This window comes from Geospiza fortis, unplaced genomic scaffold, assembly GCF_000277835.1.
Source record: "Geospiza fortis unplaced genomic scaffold, GeoFor_1.0 scaffold265, whole genome shotgun sequence".
In the NCBI taxonomy this organism is placed as follows: Eukaryota; Metazoa; Chordata; class Aves; order Passeriformes; family Thraupidae; genus Geospiza; species Geospiza fortis.
In genome coordinates, this window is record NW_005054393.1 from 1,533,018 (window position 1) to 1,552,307 (window position 19,290).

General features: G+C 46.9%; 1 protein-coding gene across 3 annotated transcripts in view; it reads right to left on the reverse strand.

Moving 5' to 3' along the window:
• Positions 1–13,498: 13,498 nt before the first annotated feature.
• The window catches only part of GLI3 (GLI family zinc finger 3), a 206,277-nt gene continuing 200,485 nt past the window's right edge, over positions 13,499–19,290 (reverse strand). For all 3 annotated transcript variants that reach the window (XM_031060865.1, XM_005425692.3, XM_031060866.1), the window contains one exon: positions 13,499–19,290. In XM_031060865.1, coding sequence (XP_030916725.1) covers positions 18,154–19,290 — 1,137 coding nt within the window. In that variant the 3' untranslated portion in view covers positions 13,499–18,153.

Here is a 19,290-nt window from a genome sequence, read left to right on the forward strand (position 1 = left end):
TGTCGAGGTTTGTTATGTCTTTGTAATGCTGGATCACAGCAGTGCAGTGAGAGGCCACCAAAGGGGATCTAACTCAGCTTTGTCATGAAACCATCCTTCCTAATGGTGGGTACTGATGGACAGGCAGGAGATGGTAAAATCACCTCAGGGCGTTGCCTTTATAGATGGCAAAATCACCTGTAAAGGAGGTTGCCTTTACAGACATGTCTGAGTCCACCGCTGGACAGAAATTCAGAAACTCTCCAGGGTGACTGCGTAAAATTTGATTGGAATTATCATCTCTCAGTTCTTATTCCAGTTCCTTTCTCTCAGGGTGGTGAAAAAAAATAAAATCTACATTTCCCTCAATTAGGTTATTGATGCAGCTCTGCACTGAGACAGTGATGGTGCCCAACCTTCAGCTTTAAGGGTTTGGGCCACAGGTAGTGTCTTGTTGGGTATCTCTGAAAGCACTGGACATAGATGGAGCAAATGCTTTGGAGCTGTGAGATCATTCAGTACATCTCTCTCCCCTTGGAACCTGCCTATGGCCCTGCCTGTGGCTGCCACTTCTGTGAGGATTTGCTGAGCATTGCCCTGCCTCAGAATAACCTTCCAAAATCACTTGGTAACATTGCATGAACCAGTTCTCCCTCTGGTCTTTTCTAGTCTTCATATGTGGCTCCAAGCAGCTTTGCTTTTAGAGAACTGTGGTGTCTTGGTCTGTCTGAAGCCTTCAGGCTGAGTGCTGGTGCTGCTGAGTGCCCTGAGCAGCACAGGAACTCTTGCTAGTTGCTCACAACAGGCTCAATTTGAACTGTGAGAGCTGGGAGTCAAAACATGATTTTGTAGAATGCATCAGGTCATATCAAACAACAGGTCCAAGTACACAGTTTCCTCTGCAAATAAAGGTTGTGAGATCTTAAAATACATGGAGAGAGATCAAGGCCACCCAGGGACAGAAGTCCTATATTATCATCATAATCTTCATTATCATCATCACCATGATGATAATGATTCATTTTGATCTCTCTGTTGTCTCATTTGCTGCCTCTGGAAGGCAAGGCAGCAGTTGGCTTTCCCAGCCTTCCTTAATAACTTTCTTTCTGTCAAGGAGTGCAGAAAGCACATGCTAAGGCAGAATTTAAGTCTTTGCACATGTGTTCATCCCACCACAACCACAGACTGGCCTCACCAACAGTTTGCACTGCAGCTTGTATTTTAACTTCTCCAACTTGACCTTGGGTTTTGGATCTGCATTTTAGTAAGAGGAAGACCAGCTGAAATGAAGGGATCTGACTCTTGCTCCAGATCTTCCCAAACCATGGAAGTGTGCCTCTTGCACAGCTCCGGTCTGAGCCCTTCTCTAAATATAACCATAATGCAATAAAATGCACAAAAAAAACCACCCCAAAAACCCCCAAGAAATATGTCCAACAGTGGTTATTACCACAGTTACATCACAGCAGAAACAGGTGCAAGGAAATAAGCCTCCCAAAAGTTTCTATTCAGGAGGAAGATGACTGAAGAAAGCAGAAGGAAAAGAGGAAGGCAGAGGTAGGGGTAGGAGCCAGGGGACAAAGCGGAAGTTGTTTCTCTTGGGATGTGGCCAACTTAGTAGCTGTCCAAACCCAAGACATGTCTTGGATGCTCCTCTTTTAACAGTGTTTGCTGTTTCCATTTTAAGGCAGCCTGCTAGCAGAGTGTGTGCCCAGTGCTGCATTGCCCTCTGAATGTCTTGTTGCCTGGAACCTCCACAGAACTGTGCTCAGGCCTGATCCAAGAAGACACCCTTTCTTCTGAGCAGATTTTGCATAAATTTCAAGGAATCCTTCAAGGACTCATCAGGTCAAATAATTCTCTCTGCCCCAAAACTATGGGGAAGGAAGGGAAGCGATTATGGAAAGCTCACATTCCTCCAGCAGCTGCAGTTACTTTGGGTGGGATTCATCTGACTAAACACAGGGCCTCCATCTGAGCTAGTCACATTAGGCTCCCTTTATGGAGGAGAATATGGAGAAACATAGGCACAGCTATGAGTCACCCCTCCTCATTACAATGTCTGGAACAGGTCAGGCGAATCATGCCCATTTCTCTTCTTTGCTTTTAAAAGGAGCTGCAATGAAGGGGCCAAGTGTAGGTCTGTAAAGTTAGACAAAACTTATCCTTTATCTGGTGTCTAGACCAAACGATTTGATCTGGGACCAAAGGGCCAAGCTGTGATGAGGGCATTGCCAGCAAATGCTGAGTAACCACAGCAGAGTGGGGTAAATTGTCTCACCCGCAGCTTATTTCACTGTGGGAGAGGATGCAAGGAGTGCAGTGCTGGAGAGGAAATGGCCTAAGAAAAAAGCCTATAAAAGTCACCGTGGGATGTCACCCTAGTGCCAAGACTATGTTTATTTTGAACCAGATCAGGTACCTCTGCTTTTCTGTTTGCAGGCAAAAGTTACTGCACTCCTGACACCACTGCAACTTGGTGTGTGACCAGTTACTTCCCCCCTCCCAGCCCCTCTATCCTTCCCACTTCTCCTTTCCAGACTTCAGTACAGCAGGCCCATCTTCAGATCCTGTGGAGCATCAGGGGGTGCTGGCTCAGCTCTGCTGTGTCCTTTTCCCAGATGCCTGGTCTCATGCTGAGCTGTGTGTCAAAACAGAGGAGCATTTCCCATGCAATGTGTGCTTCAGGGACACATAGGGAAAGGAAGTGCAGAGGTTGCCAGAAGCAGCAATGAAGTTATGTTGTTTTCAGATGAGAAAAGTGATGGAACAATACTGCTTTTGAGCATGTCATGAACCAGCTCCTCTCTTGAAGGTCTTGTGCTGAGGGCCCTCAAGACCCTATGAGCATCCACGGCTGTAACCTACGAATAAGAGTGTGAGGCACACACAGAAGGTAAAGAAATACTTAGACAGAGATGCTTCAAGTCCATTTCCCCTCCCACTCTTTTCTTTTATTTTATTTTCTCACCACTGAAAGACAAACAAAAGCTTAAGTGATGTCATAGGGCAAAGCATTGTGAAGTTCCTTGCTGCTGCATCCCAATATGCAGCAAGCCTATTTACTAGCACTATTTTTTTCATTCACCAGAGTTGACATGCAAGAATTATGGCAGTGCCTGGCAGAACAAAGCAGAGTGCAGAGGAGACATGAGGCTTTTCAGATCGACTGTGACTGGTTCTGCTCAGCCCTAACCTGCAGCTCATGCATGGGCCAAATGCCAAGTTTCCAACTCCCTGCTGTAGGTTGTTGGCTGACAGAGGGGGGTTGGTGCTCTAGAGGATTTTAGTTTCCCTCCCAGAAAAAAAAATCAGAAAAGTGAGCTAATTTGCTTAAAAATAGACAAACAAATGAACATATGTGTATGTGTATATATTTGCACCTGCACATGAAGTACTTTGGAAAGACCTAGAGAGAGGAAGTCTTCAGAAGCTGATATTAGAGAATTAAGTACCTCTCCTGAACTCAGGACTTAGGCTCCTCAGTCTCAGCAAGATGCTCAAGGACAATTTGTGCTGGGACTTTTCAGAGATTGCCTTTCTTTAGCTGACTGGCAGAACTGTGATTCTGGTGCCTTTAAACCTGCCAAAGGATTTAGTATCAAGGCAGCTCCTTGCTCTGTGCTCTGATATTTCTGGGAAAGCTGGCTGGTAAGTAAGGAGAAGTATGTTCATTAAGTGCCCTTACTCGGAGTTAAAGGGCCAAGCACACTTCTGCTCCTCCTCCTTCACCCTTCTACAAGATCACTGGGGATAAATAAAATGGTTCAAGGTGCATGCTGAGAAAATAGCCTGGTAATTGCATTACCCCCATGGTGGAGTGGCTGCCGGCACAGCCCTGGGTGAATGCCGGTTCCTATTCCCTCCCACCAACCACAATCCCTCTCTGGGACAAAGAGCCATCTTTGCTTCTCATTCATTAACACACTGCCTGGGTGATTTGTGTGTGTGAGCCAAGAGGCCTGACCTGCTCTGTAGGATTGAAACAAGCTGTCTCAGATCACTTTCCTCACCAGAGATGCTAATGCATGGGATGGGTTTCCCAGGGATCCTGTGTGCCTGCACCATGGTTCCATTGCTTATTAATAGAAGTAGAGGAAGAGATTGGAAGAGGAGAAGACCCCAATTCTTTTCTGGCAGTGCCTAGCTCTGCTTGGGTGGAAACCTTTCCTCAGTGCAGTGCATAACCCCAATCCTTGTGCCCCATGTTTTCTATCATCTCTACTAGGATATGCATATCTTTATTTTTTGCTTTAGAGGGCTAAGAGTCCACCCCACACAGCTGAGCCCTCTCTAGCACCCATACAATCTCTTTGCCTCACACTGAAGTTCCTAGAATTTTCTGTTTCTTATCCCTTGCTTTCAGCAGTATGGATAAGAAGCTTTAAGCTTTCCTGAAGGTGATGAGGGAGAAACAGCTGAATATCATGGATTTGCCTCCTCCACCAAGAAATAGATCCAAAAATGTTTCACTGTTTCAGTCCATGGAAAAAGAGAGCTGGACTGGACCCCGTGCAGCTCTGGGCTTGCAGTGCTACAAGAGCCAAACAGGCATATAGGCACTCTAGCTTTAAGGATTGATTTCTTAAGTGAACTGTCAACTCCCGGTGGCTGGAAAAATCTGCAAACAATTTCTAGTCACTGAACAAAGCAAATCTTTGTACTGTGCTGTAATAGTTCATTATTAAATAAAAGCTCCTTTGTTAGGCTATAAGAAATGGTGTGTACTCCACCACTCTTGACAATGTGCCTTGGTGTGACTTTGCAATGCATATGAAATTCTCTTTCACATCCTGTGAAAAGATGACATAGTGTGTAATTTTAATTTTGGTAGGAAAAGCTCAGGGTGAAACAAATATCACAGCACAGCTCTGGTGATTGAACTTTATTGCTGATGCATTTGATTCACAGCCAGGCAAGAGAACACAGAGACTGGACTTTATCTCATTTGCAAAAGGGTAAATGAGGAACAACATGCAAAACTGACTAGTGACAAGACTGAAGGAAAACTTTAGCAGCTGCAATTTCTACAAGTTGTGTTACTTACTGGGCTGTCTTATTGCAGTTCCAGGGTTAAATGAGTCAAAACAGGAATCAAAAGGCTTCAGTGTTTTCCCATCCAGAAAAGCAAATGTGTTTCCAGCTCCCTCTTTTCTCTCTTTTGCTCTGCACCCAGTGAGTTCCCAGTAATCTGCCAGTTTGGGCCCCACAGCCACAGAGCCCTGTTACCCTGCTCAGCAGCTGCTTGTGTTGCCTGCTGATGTTGCTTTGCAGCAGACCAGGCTGAGGCATGGGCATGGCAGCTGTAAACCCTTCACCTGTACCTTTTGTCAGGCTGTGACCTTTCAACCAACCCCCTCAGATCATGGTTTAAGATTGTATCCCCCACAGTTTTTCTTCTCTTGCTATATTTAGCATGGGGTTGGCAGTGCATGAACAGGGATGTAGTTTTTCTGATCCTTCCTTTCCTTGGTCACACCATCAAGGCTATGGGAAATCCCCAGAGCTGGTACTTCCCTCTCAGCTGGAAAAGGCGGCAGCCAGGGCTGAAGTGGGCATTGGGCAAGCCATTTCTCAGAGCCCTGTCCACTTTTGTCTCTTGGCTGGGCTTAAATGAGGCTTTTCCAATGTGTCCTGCTCAGCTCAGGCTGAGGCTGCTAATTCCAGCCGTGTGGGTGATTCATATGCCATCTAATAATAGCAGCTTCTGGCCATGCCAGCACAATAACTGACCATGGAAAACTCCACACTGCCTTGGCCTGCCAGTCCATCGGCCTGCCCAAGCTGAGCTGGCCACGGCTGGTGGTTTGTTTTTGAGGGCAGCACTGTGCAGCTCAGCAAGAGGCTGCAAACTGTGCTGTGGGCAGTGCTGTGAACAGTGCTGGTCCTCCAGCCCTGGGCCCTCTGTCCCAATGCCAGTGCCTCCACCGGGCCACCTCAGGAGCTGTGGAAAATGGACTGCTCCTCCTGCTGCTTTATATAAAGCAGTTGCTATTAATTACCTGCACCAGAAGCCAGCTTAGGTAGTTTGCTTCAAGGGCAAAGCTGTGTTTGTCCTTACTTGCCATCCAAATGCTGCTTAGAGCATATGGAAAAATCTGCTACGTGGCTGCCAAATTCATCTTGGTGGCAGAGTCACTGCTGTTCCTGCTACTGAAAGGCAGCAGGGGGTTTGATTGGGATGCCTCATTCACTTGTTTGGATGCTTCCAGGAAGGAAGGGTGATGACAGGGCAAAATGACACACATGTTCCCCAGACAGACTTCTGCATCACCTTTTTCCATGCTCCAGTGGGATTTACTCTGCCTGGTGTTTGACCATTTAAAAATGAAGGCAGGAAAGTCGTGGTGGAGGCTGGAGAGGTCTCAGTCCTAGGAACATGAGGCTGAATCCTTGACAGCTCTCTGTCTTGGCTGCAGACCAGAGGCCAGTCAAGGGTGGGGGCAAGAAGCTCATGGCTACCTGAATTAGAGCCCCAGTCAGTCAATTAAGGATCTCCCTTCACAGGGGACAGTGGCCCCAGCAGAGCCCATGGATGGGAGCAGCATGCCCACAGTGGGATGTCTGCAGCCAGGCTGGCCCTGCAGGCTGGCTACAGAGCAGGTCAGCATCATGGTTCCCACAGCATGGCAGCACTGGGCTGCTGATGCAGCCTTGGGACCTCAGGCACAAAGACGAACTTCTTGCCCCGCTGCTTCCCCCCCGGTGAGCTGTGGCCAAGCTGAGGGAAAAACACACATCCAGGGCAGACTGCTGAATCCTTGGAGGTGAGCTCAAACACTGGAAGAGCATTATTAGAAGCTAGAAAGCCAAAGTGTGATGGAGCCAAGGAGGTGTGTGAAACTGAGCAAGATGTGGCAGCACAGTGAGAAGTACTGCAGCACAAACCAGGCACCCAGCCCCACTCCTGGGTGGAAGGACAGGGGCAAAGCAAACCCCTCCCCTCCTGCTCTCAAACCCTGTCACTGCTTCCCACACAGGGGTCCTGCACAGGTACCCCAGAACTTCGCTGACTTTAACTCATAGGGATGGCAGCTGGCTGGGCAGGCCAGGCTGTGAGGACATTGCTCCTTGGACACCATCACTGCCATGCCCCTGGCTCCCACAGCTGTCCAGAAGCCCCAACTTCCCAGCAGTCACGGGGCTATGCTCCCACACCACCCACACAACAGCTGGGGGATTTTCCTGGTAAGCAATTGGCTCATTGTTTCACTTTTGCCATTTGCTTGCCTTTCAGGAAGGTTTTGCTTTTATTCTTCCCCTGACCTAAGCTGGAGTTGGGGTTTTCCAGACCCGGGGTTAGGGTGGTACAGGTCAGCTCCCTGTCCCAGCTGTGCTACCTGCGGAAGGACCTGAAGGCCAGGCACCAAGGTTCAGCTTTACTTGTACCAGGGGTGATGAGGCAGTGGTGGTGCTCAGCTCCTGAGGGCTTCAGATGTGCTTTTTGGAGACCTCCTGTATAGCAAAAAGCATGGTATGGTCCCTGGGCAGAGGCAGCTGTCCCTGGAGCCAGCTCTGAGATGGGCTGCAGCTTCCAGAGACACCCAAAGTTTGAAACTGGGCTGGCTCCATTTTTGCAGAGTGGCATCTCTAAAATTACTAAATTCTGTCTGTTTCCTTTGTTTTTCTTCCTCTAAATCTGATGTTTTCATTGCAGCGGACCAGCACTTATCAGCTCAAAGACTGACCAAATACTTACGCTCAGCAAACACAGTGTTGATTTGCACCAGCAAATCTGAGCAATGCCACTGTCTAGGGCACACTGGGAACAACATTTGGGGTTTTGAGGCTCTCCATTCTTAAGTTTAGCACAAGGCCAGCCAAGCACGGGATGGCTTAAGTTAGGACAACGTTGTTATAAAACTCATCATTTGGTGTAAGATAGGAGAAGAGAAAGCCTGACAGTCTGCAGCCTGTTCTCTTGAAGGAAAATACTTTGTTTGAGAACATGTACAAAGAGAGGAGGATCCAGTTCACCAGGCTCATATTTAACTGGGTAGATCAAAGCCTGCACTATTTGCTTCAGGACTGTTGATTTTGGTTTTGACCAGCTCCTCCTCCACAATAAAAAGTCCAAGGGGATTTTGTATTCTCCTGGGCTTTCTGCTGAATGGGGTTCTTTGCACCAGAGCTTCTAAGCAAAGCTTGGCACACAAGCCTCTGAAACTATGGGAGCTGCAAAAGGCAGAGCTGACCCTGCAGCAGGCGACCTCAGCCCCCAGTCCTGTTTCAAACAGGAAAGCCAGGCCCTGGTTTTAGCATCAGCAGAGATGGGGGCAAGAGGATTCCCTATTACATTTTGCTGGCTGATGCTCTGGCTTTCCTTTTCTCTGCTAATGCTCCAGCTAAACTGGAGTCCGGCACTTTCCGGCTGCCCGTGCCAAGCAGAGCTCAGGTGAAGAGCAATTGAAACCCAAGACTGAAACCTAAGATGTCTCAGGGTACAAGGGTAAGCAAGAAGTGCTACAGTGGTTCAAGACTGCACTCCACAGAGCTAAGAAAGGCATTGCTGCCTCCCTGACTGTGTGGCTAAGCCTCTACACAGCTTCAAGCATTTTCTGTAGTTGGGAGAAAACAGCAGCAATCTCCAAGAGAAGAGCCAAGAAGAGAAAAAAATAGCCAAGAAGAGAAAAAAATAGCATGCAGTATTTTTGGTTTTCCCCTATGCTACAACCCAGCATTAAGAAGAGGAGGAAAAGGCAGGGAGAGGCATCCAAAGCAAAGGAAGGACTCGACACAGGGCAGGTGTAGGAGCTCATGGGCAAGGTGCCACTGGGCTTGCTCATGCTGTGCCAGCCTGCAGTGAGGTCACATGGTGGGCCTGGACTGGGACACTGCACTGCAAACTTCAAAGTGACATGAATTCCTTTAACTGCCTACAATAACAACAACAACAACAACAACAACAACAACAACAACTAAAAAAACCAAACAAAAAACCAACCAACCAACCAAAAAACCCCCCCCCAAAACCTAAAACCAAAACGAGCGTGGCACAGTGTGTCCTATAGTGTCCAGAGGAGAGCTCTTGCCAGCTGGATCAGCCACAGGAACTTTCCTACTCCAAAGGTGATGTGGAGACAGCAGCCCTGGAGCACAAACCACACTGCTCCACCCTGGATGGCTGCAAAGGGCAGCTTGATTTGCTCCTGCTGGAAGGGAACAAAGCCCAGTGCCCACACATGCTGCAGCAGACTTTGCCGCTGATGGCAGCCCTGCAGCCCTTCGCTTCTGCTGCTCCAGCCCCGAGCCTCCGGGGCAGCCATGGGCACTGGGGCCTTGGCCACTGAACTACACAGCTCTGAGGAGTCAGTGCCTCATGACTGCTTTCACAAAAGCTATGACTTGGGGATTTTTAGCCCTCTTTTACACCTGCAAACTTCTGATGAGAGCTCCAGTTCAGCTTCTGAAGCAGGATGATGCAGACCATTTTTTCTTCTTTGAAGCTCTCTCCAAAAAGCCATATTTAAGCAATGCTATGCCATGGGGTCCCACAGACAAAGTTGAAGGAGTTTACTGAAAACAGCTGACTGGAGGCTGAGGTGGTCAGCAATGACAGGGATGAGATATATCTGTCCGTTCCCAGCAAGAGCCTTCCAGATAAATAAATTTACCAGTGAAAACATTGCCACAATTCTTTGGCACTGTGGGATGTGCTGTAGGACTTCAAAACAAAACTGCCTCAAGGCAAAATAGGCAAAGTGAACTTTTCCTATGTCTTGGGAGGGCTGGCTGTTCATATAATGGAAATGGGAAGTCTTCAAGCAGCAAAGGTGCAGCAGGATCCATGCTTGGCATGGGGAAGCACATATTTCTCATGGCTCTCCCTCAGGGAATGATGCCTGGAGCCACAACCCTTTTTCTACCCAGCTCGATAGGTGCCTCTGCTTTGCGATTTTTCACTAAGCGTTGCCATAGGAACTTAATTGCTTCTGTTCATCCAGGTCTGAGCAGCTCCCTGCTCCCACTCCTCCTCTCCCAGGGCTGGTAGCGTCAGGGCTCTGAGGACAGCGGAGGATGCTCAGGTACAGCAGGAGTGGGGTCCTTCAGCTCAGCTAATTAGTGCTACTATTTCTGTCTCTGGCCTTTTCTCGGTTTGTATCCATCTGGGGCTCTTTCAGTCATTATAGAGCTTTCCACCCTCTTGTTTTTTTCCTCTCTCCTCCTCTGTCTTCCAGATTTTTGCCACTGTTTCATGTTGCCATCCAAGTTATTTGTCTCCTCTCTCTTGCTCCGGTCGTGGGAACATTAGTAATGTTTTTCTGCAGAGCAGGGTGGCTTAGAGACCACCTTGCAGGCCTGACAGCCATCCTAGTGCTGCGGGCAAAGGCTGGAGCAGCTCAGCCAGCCGATTGGAAACGATCCTGTTTATGGTTCATCACCATCTGATCTACCCACTGCCTCTTGCTCCCACCTGGGCCCTACTGTGCGTGGCCGTGTGTCCGCAGTCCCGCTGTCTGCTCCCCGCTCTCCTGCCGCAGCCACCCCGCGTGTGGGGCGAGGGGAAGCATGACTCACTCGGGCCTCCCACCCATGAGTGTTGGTCTATCACGTCTCAGCCAGCTGGGGCAGCTCAGAGGGAGGGCGGCTGCTTCCTTGGCAAGGCATGAAATAGGTCAGTCCGTCCCCAGAACACGGGGGAAAGCAGGGACCGAGATTGCGAGGCATGGCAGCAGTGAGCAGCCTCACATCAGAGGCAGGAGCAGTACCCCATGATGGGGAGGGCAGGCAAGGAGGTACACAGACATGGGCTGTGGGGATTCCTGTTAAACACTGTCAGTTCTTCCTTCTTCCTTGCCCAAACCTGCCCCTTTTTTTCCTGGGAAATGAGCAGGGAGAGACCAAAGCCAGTGAAGGAAAACGGGCAGAGATGGTGGGAACACAAAGCAGTTAAGTGCTTCCCGGGGTGGAAAGAGGCCCAGGTTATTAAATAGCAGGCAATTTTAACATGAGTTATTAATACTAGTTGTTTGTACTGGGAAGTGGTGCCTAGGGGCTCCCATTGCACTAATCATGTAACAAAGCCGTGTTCCTAACACAAATAGCTTGTATTTCAGCCTGAAGAGAACAAGTTGTCTCTTTCCCATTACACTGTCTGTGAAAAAGCAGCTTGAAGATTACACAGTCAAGCCCACAAAAGCTGGGAAAGGAAATATATTACACTGGGCTGCCCTACAGTGCCATTTCTTACACCCAGCCAGCCCAGTAACTCCATCAGCACTGTGGGCCCCTGTACACTGTCTGCTCTTGCCCTGCTTCATCCCTGACCAAGGCAGGCCAGCTCTTAACATGACTGGTGATTTTTGGGTTACCCATCTTTGGCTTTGAGTGTAGTAATGTCATGCCACCTGTGCAGGGTACTGGGGGGCTGTGGGGAGTTTTCTCCTCACTTGCTGATTGTTGCTGTACATCTCTGTTATATTTTTTTCAGGCTTTGCAAACTGCAGTTCTCTCTTGGGTACATGCCCTTCTGAAGTAAGAAACTAATTTAATGAATTAAATTGATTAATTTACAGCCTTGGCACTAAAGCACAGACTAAAGGTCAACAGCATTTGCTGATTTTAGATGGTACAAACCACGACTGCCCTGCTATTTTTTGTTTTCCTGAGAACTTGGCATTATATTGAGCTTTATCACATGGCAACACAGGTCTTCCTGTCTCCGGCTGCAGCTTTGAACACGCAGCTTTTCATCAGCCCAATCCCAGGTCAGGCTGGAGGACAGGAATGTGACCTGGAGCCCCAGCCCTTCACTGCTCAAGCTCTGGAAATGCTATAAGCTTGATGCCTGACCTCGCACTGCGTGGCAGCACACAGCAAATAACCAACGTGCTGAACAGGGCGGGGGCCCCTTGGCATCTCCTGCCCTCTTGACATTCATCTTGAAGTAGATCCAGCTGGTGGAGGAGATCCAGCTGGAAGATGAGCATGCAGGAGTTGGTTAAAGGTGGAGGTAGTGGTGCAAGTTTCATGAGAGAGAGGGGCTGTCAGTCCAGGTGGGCAGCCGGCATGCAATGCTGACCACATTGTTTGGCACAATGCTCTTGCACATGTGTGTGCAGGAATTCACTGCATTAGCATGCAAGAAGTGGGAGTTCCTCACCTCCCACTACCTGCAGGCAGCTGGTAAGGCTCAGAAATGCCTCTGTTGGTTCTGAGCCCCTGACAGCCATCATCTGTTGTCAGCATGGATCCTGCTACTGACTCCCCAGTCCCCACAGGCCTGCTCCTTTCTCTGCTGGCCCATCATGTCTTTGTCTGAGGCTTGTTCCATCCCTGCTGCTGACTTCTATGGTCCAAGTTGTGGGAAGCCACTGTCACACACACCCCTCCCCCAAAGTGAGCTGATGCTGAAGCACTGCCAGTCTCTGGGAGAATTTTTGGATTGCAGCATATAAGCTAAGGCACTATGGCCACCATCAGCCTCCCTTTCAAATTGCAGGGTCTCCCTCACCCCTATCACGCCACTCCCAGGGCTCTCCTGCCTCACTGGCTTCTCAGCTGGGCATGTTTTAGGCTTTAGCTCTCCATTCTACCCTTTGTCCCTCCTAAACCTTAAGGCCTGTGCCAAATGACAAAGACTTAATAATGGTGAACAACAAAACGCAACAAAAGAGGACACACATACACATAACCAAACCAAAACAAAAAAACCCAAAAACCAAAAAACTTAAATGAGCAAATAACAATGCAAATTTATCTCCCACCACCTGGGAAACGGCTCACTTATTTAGGCTGAGGAAGGACTAAGGCAGAACCTGAACACTTGACAGCTAACAGAGTGCTCTGGGTCTTGCCAAGGTGCCAGCAACGGAAACAAAAGGCTTTGAAATGAGAACAGATCAGAGACCTGAAGACCAAGCAGTGCTATAACATTTTCTATACTGTTTGCCACCACTAACTTGATGTCATCCATAGCAACTGTACTCAACAGGAGCATTCATTAAATATGCCCAGCTTTGAAGATAACTGTGTCTTTGCAGATCACACTGTAACCCACCTGAGCGGACATCTACAGATTAACCCAGCCAGGGGAACTTCTCTTCCTCCCTCCCTCCCATGCTTCTTCATGGGTGGGCAAGCCATTGTGTGACACCCTTGGCAAGCAAGGGATGGAAACACAGCCCCCACAGAACAGCCCAGAGATCAGCACAGCTTGGCTTTGGCCTCTGAACTGCTGACTGCTCCAGCAGCAGAGTTAACCAGGTCAGTCTCTCTCTTCCCTTCAAACACTTCATCGGTGTGACACTGCATTTTCATTTATTTTTCCACCCAACACTTGTCAGGCATCTTTCTTTAGCAAGGAGGTAAACACCCTGTTTTGTTTTCCCATCTGTATTTAAACTGTGAATGGAGTGAAGCAACAGGCTTGGAAACAGAAAGAGGCTGGGAAGCAACAGGCTGGGAAGCAGCTCTGAGTGGAAGCGATACAAGCACTGATTGCAACCAGGCTTTTCAGATGTATGAAAAAATAACTCCCTCCCCCAAGGAGATATTTCAGAAGCTGAAAGCTAAGAACTTAAGTACAAAGGCTTTTGTTTTTATTGACATTGTAAGAAACATTTTTTTCTTTGTTACAAAAAAGCTAAGTGGTTCTGAAAGCAGAAGTACAGTTCATATGTACACAGTGCTACAGACCCTTCAGATCAACCTAAGGCTTGAGAAACATCAGATCATAACTGCAGGTTTATCAAATGAAGACCACTAAGGTCTGTTACAACTGAACACTATTCCTACGGTACATAAATGTATTTACACGTTCTTTTTTTTTTTTTAAGGATTACAAGCTTTATAAAAAAAAATTAAAAATTTTTTTAAAAAAGCAACACTTTTTTTATCTTACACATTTGTAGAACTGACAACAGTAACTGTTCCATAGGAGACATTCCACCAATCTAAGGACAATAACACATGAATACCAGAGGTTTACAAGATGTTTTGGACACTATTAACAGTGGTATGTGCTATTAGCTCAATGGCAAGTACAGCCTCATCAGGAAAATTTGGCAACACATCCTGGTCTCTCTCTTTCACAGGGTCAACACAAAATAAGGCACATACATTGTGGGAATATAAACACTGCTGTCCAGGAGGAAAGCCATGGAGGGACAGGCCTGGGTGAGCTGACCAGCCATCCCACTGAGGAGGGGGGAATCAGTGATGGGAAGTCAGCAGCCAGCCAGCATCTTAATGCACGTACTGTGTAGGGCCATTCCCCAAGGAGAGAATAAAATCATCTGCCACGTGTGGATGTGTGGGACCATTGCACTCCCATGTGGAAGCCCACTGACTTTCCTGCAAACACACCTTTCCTTCAGCTGTGTGTGGCTGACAGATAAACTCTTCACTGGCAATATCCACTTTGGAAAGTGGAAAGTAAAACTGTCTGGAGAAACACACACACATTTCAGGCAGGCTGAGTGTTACTGATGCGCCCAAGGCCGACAGTGACGCATATGGAAGACCCTCACAGAGCCATTACAAGAAATGGTGATTTAGACCTATGCTGCAATGCTCTAAAAATAGAACATTCATTATATTTTGTGCATTTTCCTGTACTCTTGGGTGAGCAGTGGGTTTCCAACAGCTATACAAAAATCAACTGATGTGCCACATACACGAAACCAACTCTGTAACTAGAAGAGTAGAGGGGTGCTAGTAAACTCATCCCACCAGTGTTGACGGGACTTTCCCCAGACTGCCACATGTTGAGACGGAGGTTGACAAGTGAAAGCTGGTGTCCAGTGTAACAGTGCCATGCTCAGGGAGACCAGTCTACCTATCAAAACAGAACCAAAACCCAAGATAGCTGGGCTATGATGTATTGCTACCCTCATAGGTACCAAAACCAGGCTCTTTAGTATAAAACAGAAAAGCGTGAGAAAACACTAAAAACTGAAAAGTGATACATGAACAGAAGTGGCACATACACTTAATGGTGAAAATGATAAATCCTTTGCACAAACTCCCCAAGGACACAGTGGAGTCTCTGATTCTTCAGCTTTGCCAAATCAAATGAGATGCCTTTCTTGAGCATGTGGCTTCTGCCAAGACACACTGTTGGCCCAAGACAAGGCTAAGTGAATGACAAAGGTTTGTCAAATCCAGGAAGGCAAACTGGCTACTCAAACAGTGCCTTTTAGCCTGGAGCAATATGAATGGCTCCTTCTAAGCTCTGATGGATCACATCTGTTAATAGCTTCCCAGCATCAATTGCACCACCAGATACAATTATGAACTGGAAAATTGAGTTTAAAAAATAGTTGGGGATGTTTGGGTTTTTTTTAATGTATTGGTTCCATTACAATAAAAGACTCCTCTCCCAAGCCACCTACTCCCAGGCTGGTCATAAGTCTACCTGTTGAAATTGTTTATAAACATGTAATTGATAGCTCTAATAAACAGCCAGGATTGGTTACTGAGAACTATCTGAAACATGTCCAGCACAGCCTTTCCTAATGCCTATAGTGCTGCATCTCTGCAGGGCTGTGGGTTGTATCCCAGCACTGCAATGCACAGCACAGCCCTTGGAACATCCCTTCCCCTGGGGACCTGCCCAGTGGAATGCATCCCTTCTTGTCCCAGCAGCAGAGCAGGGACAATGGTTGTGTACAGGCAGCAGGTCTCTGCAAGCCCTTTGGGCAACGAGAGGGCAACAGGGAGCAGCTTCCTTCCACTGCCACAGCAATGCAGTCATTTGCCATGGTGAGCTGTGCCCAGCTGCCCATGCAGCCCAAGGACCACTGCAGGCGGGCTGTGATAGCTGGTCAGGGGCAGGGAAGCTGGGAGGGGAAGTGTCAAAGGGAAGAGTGCAGGATGAGTGAATATGTGTGCATGGGACAGGGTAAGAAAGAAATGCTGGCTAAACATAAAAAGAAAGACAGGAACTAGATAATGATAAAAGGTGTAGGACATTTACATTTGTCTTGATTTCTGACATTCCAGCTCACAGTGCAAATCTCTTGGTATGTGCTGTGATAAACTCAAATATGGCCCTTGCACCAAATTCCTATGATGTTTTCCTACTGATTTATACATTCATGCTCTGACTCTAACAGCTGTTAACAGATCAGTGTTATCTGACAGGTTCACTGAGATTCAATTCCTCCACATTCCTCAAATGCCATGTCCTGAATCAGCTGGTATTTCACCTTTTCTTTTACAATTGACAAAAATGCTGTGGTTTTCTAGCCTACAGAAGTCACCTTCTAATTTTGGCTGGGCTAAAGTTTATCTGTATTTCAAAACTGACTACGCCCCTTTGTCTTGCTGTATGTCTACTATAACATCAGTTCCTCAGAGACATCAAATCCATGACTGTAGGTGCCTGCACAGTCTACATCCCATAGTAGGACTTCACTATTGGGATTTAACTGAGAAGTCTGTGAGGGTTGGAACTCCATACAGCTTCTAGGAGTGGATGAATTTAAACTGTGGTCTTGTGATTGTTCCCCACAGCAGCCTGTTCACTCAGGAGCACTGTGTACTCATGGCTGCAGACATGGAGCCCAGCAAAGTCAAAACCAAGCCAGTGCTCACAGAGAAAATGCCATTCACCTCTACCAGCGAGTAGCTTAATGATCACAGTGCATTGCTTTCAATTTTTTGCCAGTGTGACTGACCCTGGGCATTGACCCACTGGTTTGCTTGGAAATTAAATGCACATGGTGTCACCAAGAGAGAGAGAAAGAAGCTGGGTTGGTCTTTCAGAGCTTTGATTAGTTGCCAGACAACTCAGTTGGTTAGAGCATGGTGCTAATAGCATCAAAGTTGTGGGTTTGATCCTCATACAGGCCATTCACTGAAGAGTTGGACCTGATAATAATTCCGGATCAGAATAGTCTGTGATCTGTGAATACTTGCTGTTCCCCTTGTTTCTCTGCTATTTTTAATGGCAGTTTTAATCTAATTTTGTAAAGCCTGGACACAGTGGAAAAACATTTAAGATTATCAGATTGCTTGCAACTGCTTTGATTTATTTGGCTAGTCTGAGAACTGGGCCAACCATTCATTTTCTACTTCTTTTACATGACTTGCTCATGATGTTTTTGAAGCTCTATGTATCCATGGAGCTGCCTGGGCTAAAGGGGATATACACACAGTTCTTCCAGCAAATAAGAACCAGTGGCTCAGCAAGTTACGCCTCAACAATTTGCATAAAAACAAACAAACAAAAAATTCCCCAGTATGAAATACTGCAATTTTGTTATTTCATTGCATGAAATGCTTCATAAGACCCTGACTGTACCTCCACAAATGTGGTATGCAATGAGAAGATTGTAGACTACCCAAGTCACTATACACACTCATAATTTTGCTATTCAGTCATTTAAAAAAGAAGGCTGAAAACCAGAATACCAAATACTGCAAAAGATGAGAGCTGGACTACGAACAGCTTTCTGGTCCTCTCCTTCCTCTGAAATAGGTTGAACATGACACAATCTCAGTATTGTTATTCAAGGCAGTGACAGCTATCTCTGTGTGTGTTTACAAAAACCTTAAGCTTTTGCTAGAGATCAAAGGGCTGATGATTTTTATATTTCTTATTTGCTTGAACCTCCCAATTTTTTGTGCTCTGTGTCTCTGAAACTGCAGCCCAGGGGTAGCATGGCAGTGCATTTCTAAGCTGGTTTTCCACCTCTGTGTGATGTGTCCAGTGCATCCAGAGAGGATTTCATCACTGTATGCTCACTTCACATTGTGCCTTGTTATAGGTTCAAGAGGAAAAGTTGCAACAGTTTTACAAGGTCTAGCTTCATTTGAGTAACAGAAAATTGTCATTTCATCAGGTCTTTCTTTACAAAAAACCCCAAAACAAAACAAAACAAAAAAAAACAACCCACAACATGCACTTCACACGTTTACATTGGTTTACAGGTAAAAAACAAAAGAAAAATAAAAGAAGCATACAGACATTTGAAAAGGGCGCGAGAGAGAGAGAAAAGAGAGAAAGGGAGGGAATGGGCGTAGCAATACTGATTCAAAACTGAAATGGAAGACAGTTTCTCCCTAGAACACTTTAGGGTTTTCAGAGTCCTTATTCCATAAAAGGAATATACTTGAAACACATCCCATTTAGGTGAGATGAGATTGCTAAAATACATACACAACTAAAAAATATGAGTCTTTTTTTTTTTCATCTGTTATCTCCTAAGTGTTTTTTGTTTTTTATGTCTATTGCATAACAGCAAGAAACTTGCTTTCTTCTGCAAGTGAGGTCAACAAAGAGCTCATGTCCCCAATAGCCATGTTGGTTGTGCTTACAGGCATAGCTGGGAATGTAAGAGATGTTTGGGGAGTGGTGAGGCGTGAGGAATTGCGGGAGACATTTTGAATGATACTTGGGCTCAGGGCTCCCGAAATTAAGCTGACATGGTCCCCGTCATCTATGATAGCATCAAAATCTATCTGCACACCTTCTAGACTGTTGTTGTCAATGCTGTCAACTGTGCTTGACACTTGGTTAGCCCCCGGGGAAAGAAGCTCAGATGAGTTTTCAGTTGCAGTCCCCTGCAGCAGGCAGCTGGCTTCTGAACCAAAGAAAGAACCTGTTTTCATAGCTTGGTGGCTAAAGCCCATGGTTTGGTCATATAACTGACCAGAGTAATTCTGCACGTTAGAGCAGAACTGCTGTGATTGACCTTGCATTTCCATCTTGATGGTGTTTACCCTGTATGTCTGGTTGCCATCACCTACATGTCTTTGCTGTTGGGACAGGTTGTTTCTCAACATGTTTTGCCGTCTGTTGCTGCTGTAATTAGAGTATGACTGGTAACTTTTGGCCACTGACAAACCTGAAGGCTGGCTACCAATGGTGTGAGACACCAGTGGACAGCTCTGTGGCCCTTGATACAGGCTGCCTTGTGAGGTAGGACTAACCTGCCCTAGCATCATTTGACCAGATTGATTGACTCCCTGGTAACGAACGCCATCTCCAACTAGCTGGCTTTGCAAATATTCCTGTTCCATCATATTCCTGTCCTGCATCCCGTTTGTCATACCGGTGGTTTGATCGCTGGATGCCAGGGGATGGCTGAAATTTTGCTGGTTCCCATTCACTGGCATGTTGCTGATTCTCAGCTTCTGCCCTTGCACTGCCATGCCACAGGAATTGTCTGTCACCCCAGACATCATTGCTTGCCTGCCCATGCTTTCGCTGTAAGGCTTGTTGGACTGCATGCTGAAAGAATTCCCGGCCCCGCTGCCAAGAGTCATATTTTGCTGTAAACTGTAGGAAGTGTTGTTCTCCATCAGGTTCCCATAGCCATTCTGCTGGGCCATGTTGCTTCTCTCCAGGTTCTGCTGCTGAAC